Raw genomic sequence first — 8,946 nt, 5'->3', positions numbered from 1 at the left:
ATCTCAAGTTAAAGGCACGACATCCACAGTTTTAGCGTGAGTGTAATTGAAATGTCAAATCTGCAGACGGACGCACTGGGCATCAGCTCACCGTGACTTGCTACAGGCCCCAAACAACGTGAGAAACACTGGAATAAACGTCAAGCCGTGGAACAGTCCAAACACAATGACTAGAAACACGATTTTGAAAAATGTCCGGAATATGTAACTCCCAGACACGCTCAACACCACCACACCTAAGATAGTGGACAGTGCTCCCTGCAGTACTGGGTAACCCAAAATCGCCAAAGCCTCAATAGCTTTCTCATTGGCGTCACTTTTGGGACTCGAAACAAAAGAGTAGCAAATGTGCGCCGAGAAATCTACCGAGAAACCGATGCACATGACCAGATTGATCATGGAGATGGAATCCAGATTGACGCCCCAGAGGGACATGAATCCCGTCACGCCGGTGATGACTGAAACAATTGCAAACACTACACAAAGTGAGCAGAGAGGATCGGGTATGAGTACGAGAGAGATTGCAAGCATTACGATCACAGCGGTGAGCATGGTTTGGATGGTGTTATTTAAAATGACAGTGTACTGGTCAAAGTAGATGAAAGAAGGGTGGTACACCAGGAGCTCCACTGAACATTCCTCTGCAGTTTTCCTGAGCTCCACCATCATATCTGCCATCGGTACGTTGTTTTTTGTCTGAAGGAAAAAGCGAGATGCCTGAATCTTACCGTCTGGAGTCCATTGGATGTCTTGTGCTAAGAATGGGTCAAAATTTAAGAAAGGTTTCAGGTTGTTTAGGAATTCCTCCTGGGAGCTTATGGGCTTATTATTGGCTTCTGCATAGTTTTCAAAGAAAATGAACCAAGCCATTGTGTTATTGACAAATTTCAGTGATTCAAAACTTGAAATACAAGAATTTAATTGCTTCCGTTGGTCTTTGTCCCAGTAGGGGAATTGCTGCTCTATTGCCACCATTGCACTGAAGCTATATTCATTGAAGTGCTCCTCTTCATGGTTGTAGTAATTGATAATGTAAGAATCATCCAAAGCCAGGTTCTTAGTATCAAGTCCTTCTTTTAAGATTACACAGCCATAGATACTAGCAGCTAAATAACCTGCATAAAGGACAAACACAAAGACTTTTGTCACTTTGTGGGTCAGAAATGGACCGTAGAACTTCTCAAAAAAAGAACTTATGGGCTCTGTTTCCTCTTTTTCAGTATCTTTGTTGTACCGACCCCCAGTACAGCACAGCCAGAAGGCTTTTGATTTCCCTGGTGCATCACTTGGGACTTCGATGCAGGTGATCCAGTGCTTGTTCTCTGCTTCTCTCTGCCCATTTAAAGCCATGCATGCACCCAGGAAAGTCAGGCTGTAGAAGTAACAGAAGCAAAGACAAATTCCAGCATAGAGGCAGAAGGACTGGACTGAGCCAAAGGGTGTGATGCAGCCCAGGAAGAGAGCCAGCACATCGGTGAGGGTGGTAATGGTAATGGAGATGGCAGCATCTTTGTAGGTCTCACCCAGCCGTTTTGGCACGCTGTCCAGAACACGAGTCTTTTGCCAGCAGGAGATCATGATGAACATATCATCGATCCCAATACCTTTAGTGATAAAAGTCAGAGTGGGGAATATTTTTAAAATGCAAAATAAGACTTCAGGCTTAGAGTACTGGTGTGTGTTTGTGTGAGTGTCTACAAGGCTAGGGTTAGGGGAGATAGAGACCACTAATGACAGCTGTAATGGTAGTTTCTTAGAAAACATTGCTGAAATCAATCAACTGTAAGTGTTATTTTAAGAATGCAGGTCTTGTTGACAATCGCTGCTGTGAAAATCTTGCTAAAGCTTTTTCTGGCATAACATTTTTTACAAACTGCTGCCTTAACTGAACACTTTGACCTGAATGTTTAACAGAGCCTCACCTAGAATCATGAAGGGACAGGAGGCAGCTGTCATTACAAAAGGCTGGCCCACCAACAAGAGCAAACCAAAACCACTCACGACCGCTAGACTTGTAGAGAGAACGCCGCAGAACCCCACCCACACCTTCGTCCTCACATTATCCAACCTGAAAAAACAAACTCATATTTTATTTTATCTTTAAAGTAATTTGTCAAATATACATTCAATGACAGGCTTGGCTGTTATGTTTTTCTGACCTCCAGCAAGTTATGATGGAAAATGTGATGGCAATAGAGTAGGTGATGGAAAATAAAGAGATGACAGAATCTGGAGATTTCTCAAATTCCCACTGCATTGACATTGAGGTGGAGTATGATACCTAGAAGATTGGAAAAAGAATGAGCAGGAACAATCTCACCAAGTGGGAGGATAATAACTTAAACACAAAATGTGAGTTCTTACCTGGAGGGAAGGTGAGGAGCTATTTGACACCAAACTAATGAAGCTTTCCAACCAAAGGTCATTTTTTGTTTTGTTGCCCTCTTTTAAATAGTAATAGAGTTGTATAGCTTTAGCGCTTTCAACAACTGAAGTGTCTCCTTGAGTCACACCCCCCAGACTTGTATACAACGGCAAATTTGTCTTACCATTGTGATACCACGGGAATGTCAGTGTGACAGCGTTTATATTTTCGGCATTGTATTGAATGATATCTAGAATGATGTTTGAAATGCAGTTTTTCATCACTTTAGCACAGATGCCCTCATATTTAAATGATTCCTTGTCAAATTCTACCAACATGCTCTTGATTTTAGAGTCCAACATGAGGATTTCTTCAAGCATTTTAACAGTCAGAATATTAGTCTCGCTTGTAGCTATGAGAGTGGCATAGTTTCCATCTGTGGTCTGCCGCAAACTTGAAAACATGGAATCATCTTCTGGAAACATTTCACTGAAGTACTTCCTCTCTGTCTTGGCCGGTCCATTAAAAGGTGTAAACTCCTCTTCAATATTGTTGGAGATTCTGTCCTGAGTAAAATAAAACCCGCTTCCCAGAGCTGCAGAGACAATAAGGGGGGCAATGAGGAACCACCAGGGATTGGATCCAACAGATTTACCCATCTTCTTAAAGAAGCTCTGAAGGGGCTTTTCTATGCAATCCATGCGACATCTGGCCATAGCTGCAAAACCTGGCTCCTTTGACAGGATGATAGAAGCTCAAAAATATGTTTTGTGGATATAAATCGGTTGCTCCTTTGTTTTCAGAAATGTTCAAACTATCGTCACAGGCTGCTGTCAGAAGCATTTACTGTGCCGCACATTCCTGTTCGGCTCCATGTTCTTTGTTGCAGTTTCTTTTCAGCAGATGTGGTTTGAGGAAAGGCTCACTCAGTGAGCTTGTTCAGGAAGAGTCGCTTTCATACGGTTCATTGGTTCTATCTCACTCTTTGCTAGAGTTTCTTGTTGCTTAATCCTGTCGTATCACGAAAAAAAATCATCTTTGGAATCTGTAAAAAAAGCAAAACACTTCAAAAAAAAAAAAAAACGGAGAAGAGCAAATTTCAACTAAAAAGATTTCCCAGAGTGTTGATTAAAAAGAAGATGCACTAACAGCAGACCAAAAAAACAGATGAGCTCTCCTGAGCGCTCAACACCACCACACCTCCTGAGCACTCATTTATATAGAGTGGGGAACTGCTGCCTCCTCCTTTTGGTTATACTATAACCATCTTGGCATCATTTTTTATTTCAATTTCATGACACTATTACAATCCATTTGTAACTTTCTGAATCCAATATTTCTAAATACATATTTACAGCATTTCTTTTTAAGTGCTCAAAACCACACATAAGCTAAATATGTTGGTAATAATATGTAGATCACAATGACCTCACTGAGTACTTGACGGTTTCCAGTATGTTAGTACAAAGTTCAGTGTGGTTATCAGTGCCAATGACAGGTTATGGACAATGAGGATATAAACGGATGGGAAAAAGACGCTCTTTCTCTTGTAATCTTATCAGTCAGATGACACACCTCATATAATTAACCCAGCAATGCAAATGTATCATACTCGATGCATGAGTTTTTCAGACTACTTTTAGTTTACCAGCACAGCTTAAAACAGTGTGATTTCTCTCCCCTCAAAACGCCTAAATAATTTGCACAAAAGCAAATATGATACAAATCCAAATTCATATATGTAAATTTATATTTAACATCTTTTTCATTTTCATTTTTCATTGGCCAGGTTCAAGAAACACCCTAGTTTTTTTTTTTTCTTCTTAAAGGCGAATTTTCTGACTATTTCACAGTTCAAGCATCACAGCGTTAACTGCGGCAAACGCAACCCGTTATTATTCCCCCACAACCCTCGGGCGATACCATGTCATGGTTCGGGTAACGTAAAGGTTACACAAAGGAGGGCCTTTTAGGATTGATGGAAGGAAGCCGATGCACAAAACAAAGACATGTTGTGCTCCATTATGTGACTCTTTATTTAGGCACTTGAAAGGTAACCCCACCTGAAGGCAGTCATTTCCTGTGGTTGTGGTTCCATGCACTAATTTCAGTTCAGCCTGAAGGGTAAGCTGGCCCATAGCAGAGCAAGAACATGTGTGTAAATACTAGAACTAACAAAATCAAACATTTAACTGTTAAGATCGGGAGAAATCCCAACAAACAGGAACAAAGATCCATTATTAAAAGCTTTTATTAATAGCTTGTAACAGAAATTAGTTTCCAATCTTTATGTTTAACTCACTTGTATTTGACACTAAATGCATTTGCCTTGATCAGCTTTTCAAATCCTGGTAGCATTTAGTTGGTTTTAGGGGATGCTCATTTATGTAAGTCATGAATAACTTGCATAGTGTAAACATCTATTTGCATTTTCTTATTATTTCTGACCAAACACCAATTAAATGAAGTAACGTAGGTGAAACTCACTCTAGAAAAACTAGATTATTGCTTCTTCTCTGCACCACCCCTGCAAAAAATCTTGAGAACCCCTCATTTCTTTATATTTTAATTCAAAGGAGTTTTAAAGTGCTCTTGAGCAATAGTTCACCGGGATTTCTGAAGGTCTTTCAAATTGTTTATTGTTTGTTAAACGATATAACACTGGTCTATGGATCATAAACCTTTAAACCTTTAAAGGTCATAAAAAAGCATAAAACTAACTTAAGTAAGCAATTTTAAATTGTTTGTCTAGGCACTTTGTTATAAGCTGCCTGTCACAAAAGCCATGGGAACATCCACAAAATGACAAAGATAGCACAATTATGACAGGCATTAAATAGTATTTTGAAAACTCATGCAAAGACACCAGATAGGACTTGAGAGATGCATCCCACACTGCTAATGAAACGGTGTGGAATAAGTTTGACAGAGAGCAGAAGAAAAGGCAGCCAATATCCAAAGAAGAGCTTTAAATGTCCTCCAAGAAGCCTGGGGAACTATTCGACTACTTAAAGAAATGACAAGAGAGCTGCTTCAGAGAGTTCAGGCTGTGTTGAATAATAAAGATCAAGGTTATTGGAAACATACAGACTCAGATTTTTCTTTATATTCTGTATTTCCTTTTTTTTAAATGATATTTTTATTGAAAGAAAAAAAAGGGACTTATTACAATAAAGTGCATTGACATTGTTTAGTCGAGAAAAAAAAAAGGAAAGGAAAAAAAATAAAATTAACTCATTGGCTTGACAATGTGTTACATAATGCAGCATGTTTAACTTATTTACAAAAACTACATTAGGTACATATTATGAAGTTGAGGGTCAACCTAACATTGTACGATACATGGGAGATACACCAAAATACACCAATTCAGGGCTGGTCTTACCTAAATTCAGGGCGGATGGGGGACACAAAACTAATCCATTTATTCCATATTTTGTAAAATTTGTCTTTCCGAATTTTTAGAAGGAATGCCAATTTTTCCATTTTAAATATTTCGAAAACCACATTAAACCAATCCTCAAGTGTTGGCGGAGTTGGATGTTGGCGGTGCACTAGCATCCCCAGGCTTCTACCTTTCTACCTATAAAACCCGAGAGCAGCCAAATGGCTGGTAGGCGTTTAGCTAAGCTTTAGCTTCAGCCAAGTGGAAGCTAAATTGTCTAGTCATTCATATGTAAATTGGGTCGTTATCTGGGAATTCTGGAGGGAGGGTAGTGGGGGTGTGCTACAACCCTGGTCTACATATCACCGTTGATGAACAGCTTTTCCCATCAAAGACTCGGTGCTGTTTCCTGCAGTATATTGCAAGTAAACCTGACAAGTTTGGGATCAAGTTTTGGGTGGCCTGCGACCTAAAATCCAAGTACATTTGCAATGTCTTCCCATATCTTGGCAAGGACCCCGGTCGTCCCACTGGGGAGAGACTTTCTGAAAATGTAGTGATGAGACTGATGGAACCATTCCTAGACAAGGGCAGAAATGTTACCACGGACAATTTTTTCACATCGCTTTCACTTGCACAAAAACTTCTTAGACGGAAAACCACCATCCTCGGCACAGTCAACAGGATTCGCAGGGAAATTCCTCAATCCACTAGACAGACAGATTGCAATGTATTCACCACTCAGGTATGTTGCAGGTCTTTTGTGGTTCTATGTTTATGTGTTTCATTGTGTGTAAAAGTGCTATGGAAATAACAATTTATCTTATTTCTTAGGTGTTTTCAACCTCTGCTGCCACGCTGACGGCGTATGCGGCCAAACGGAAGAAGACAGTCTATATTCTTAGCAGCATGCACAGCGTGGTTCAGACTGATAACACCACCAAAAGGAAGCCAAACACTGTCACCCTTTACAACAAAACAAAGTGTGGCGTGGATGTGATGGACCAGATGGTTCGGGAGTACACTGTCCGCAAAGGAACACGGCGCTGGCCAGTCGCCGTGTTTTATAACATGATTGACATGGCAGCACTGAATGCACATGTGCTGTATCAAGCATGCACCGGGACGAAGGAAAGACGGGTGGACTTCCTGGTGGCGCTTGCAACAGAGTTGGCTCGCTCTCATGTAGCTGGGAAGAAGGCAAGAAAAGAACAGTTGCTTCGGACACAACCCTCCACATCTAGCCCTGGAAAAAGAGCCATGTGTCAGGTCAAACACAACTGCAAGAACAATCATGCCACTGTGTGATGTGTTCACTGCTACAGATACCATGGCAGTGCCAGGATTGTGAGTGATTGCTGAAAATGTTGAATTGTTTGTACTCACTCACTTTTTATTATTATTTGTAAATATGTGTACAAATGGTTGGTTTTTTGTACTGTTTTTATCAATAAATCTCAGCAACAAAGGACCTACACCCATGTGTGTTGATTTCTCCCTAAGATGGCAAACTGAAACACTCCAAGTTGGTGACTTTTGGAGATTTATTTCCCTGGATGATTGAGAATGCATCAAGATGAAACACAAAAGTGCACAGCTTTTAGCAGCTCCCTCCCCCACGCCCTCAATCACACACCCCCACTCCCCTCCCTCCAGAATTCCCAGATAACGACCCAATTTACATATGAATGACTAGACAATTTAGCTTCCACTTGGCTGAAGCTAAAGCTTAGCTAAAAGCCATTTGGCTGCTCTCCGGGTTTTAAAGGTAGAAAAGGCCAAATGACTATCCGTGGGGGTCTAATTAACCACTTTCTGGTTATTGATTTTTTGCTGGCCGCTAATAACGCTTGTAAGAGTTTTGTGTCCCCTCCCGAGTCAGCAACCAAGCCCAAGTACAAATTTACAAAATTGATGTCAAATTTTATCTTAAAAACCTCACACAAAGTCTTATGGATTCCCAGCCAGTAGTTTTTTAAGTTAGGGCAGTCCCAAAAGATATGATAATGATGTGCCTCTTCTGATCCACATCTTCTCCAGCATTCTGCTGTCCCATTTTGATATTTAGTCTGATGAGGAGTTTTAAAAAATCTAATAATGTTCTTCCAACAATGGTCTCTCCAAGATAGAGAACTTGTTGAGTACCAATGAAAATTACAAATCCTCTCCCAGTTCTCGTTTGTTATACCCATCCCCGATTCCAATTCCCATTTAATCTTAACATTTTGAGTAGTATCCTTCCTTGCTTGAAGGAGCACATCATATAGTTTGGAGATTGCCTTTCTCAGGGAACTATCATATGCTAATTTAACTATCTTAAAAATTTCTGACTCGACCATATTCAGGTTTGAGATATTGCAGTGTTTATTAAAGTAATCCCTCATTTGAAGAAACCTGAAGAAATCTACTTGTCTTAAGCCGTTTCTTATTTGTAAGGACTGGAAACTCTGTAGTGTCCCTTTATGTGTGAAGGAATGGAATGTTGTTAGTCCACTCTCTATCCAAGACTGAAATCTATTATCACTTTCATTTGGTTTAAAATCTGTGTCATAAGCACACCATCTAAATACTTTTAATATTCGTTCACTACCACATATTTCAGTCACTTTATTCCATATTTTTAAAGTGTGGCTAATCCATGGTCCTTTATTTTTTAAACGGTCTGCCAATTTTTTTATCCGCAATTGAGGCTTGTAGTTGGAATTTAGGGGTTGTATTGAATTCTATGGATTTCCACTTAGCTTTCAAACTCGGGTTACACCATTGCAGCAGGGGGATGACCTGAGATGCATAATAGTAGTATTGTAAGCATGGAAGTGTTGCCCCCCCCCCTCCCCTTTGCCTTGCTTAACTGTAAAGATCTAAATTTAATTCTTGGTTTTTTCCCATGCCAAATAAAGTGCGAAATCCATTTGTCCCATTCACCAAACTGTGTGTGACTTACTTCAACAGGCAAAGTTCTAAATAAATAGAGGAGTCTTGAGAGTACATTCATTTTCACTGCTGATATCCTTGAGTTTAAATTTAAGAAAGGCACCAGATTCCACCTATCTAAATCAAATTTTATGGCCTGTGACAAGGGACCATAATTTACTTGTGATAGATTAGAAATATTCTTAGTTAGAATTATTCCCAAGTATTTAAGTGTTTCAGCTTCCCAATTTATATTATAATTATCTCGTAAAGTGTTAGATGC

The 8,946-nt window shown here is 39.9% G+C and overlaps 2 protein-coding genes across 2 annotated transcripts; one reads left to right on the top strand and one right to left on the bottom strand.

Moving 5' to 3' along the window:
- Positions 1-87: 87 nt before the first annotated feature.
- On the bottom strand, positions 88-3,081 carry ptchd3b (patched domain containing 3b). The gene is made up of 4 exons (XM_005742025.1): positions 2,698-3,081; positions 2,160-2,281; positions 1,923-2,068; positions 88-1,604 (listed from the first exon to the last, which is right to left on the bottom strand). Exons 1-4 carry the CDS (start codon positions 3,079-3,081, stop codon positions 88-90), a joined length of 2,169 nt encoding a protein of 722 aa, XP_005742082.1.
- A 3,014-nt stretch (positions 3,082-6,095) lies between these two features.
- On the top strand, positions 6,096-7,058 carry LOC102206014 (uncharacterized). Its single transcript, XM_005742024.1, has 2 exons — positions 6,096-6,495; positions 6,585-7,058. The coding sequence occupies exons 1-2, from the start codon at positions 6,310-6,312 to the stop codon at positions 7,056-7,058; spliced, it is 660 nt and encodes a 219-aa protein (XP_005742081.1). The 5' UTR covers positions 6,096-6,309.
- The last annotated feature ends 1,888 nt before the right edge of the window (positions 7,059-8,946 follow it).

The sequence above is a fragment of the Pundamilia nyererei genome, unplaced genomic scaffold, assembly GCF_000239375.1.
Source record: "Pundamilia nyererei isolate P.nyererei 1_Seehausen unplaced genomic scaffold, PunNye1.0 scaffold00115, whole genome shotgun sequence".
Taxonomy (NCBI): domain Eukaryota; kingdom Metazoa; phylum Chordata; class Actinopteri; order Cichliformes; family Cichlidae; genus Pundamilia; species Pundamilia nyererei.
This window is presented reverse-complemented; position numbering and strand designations above follow the sequence as displayed.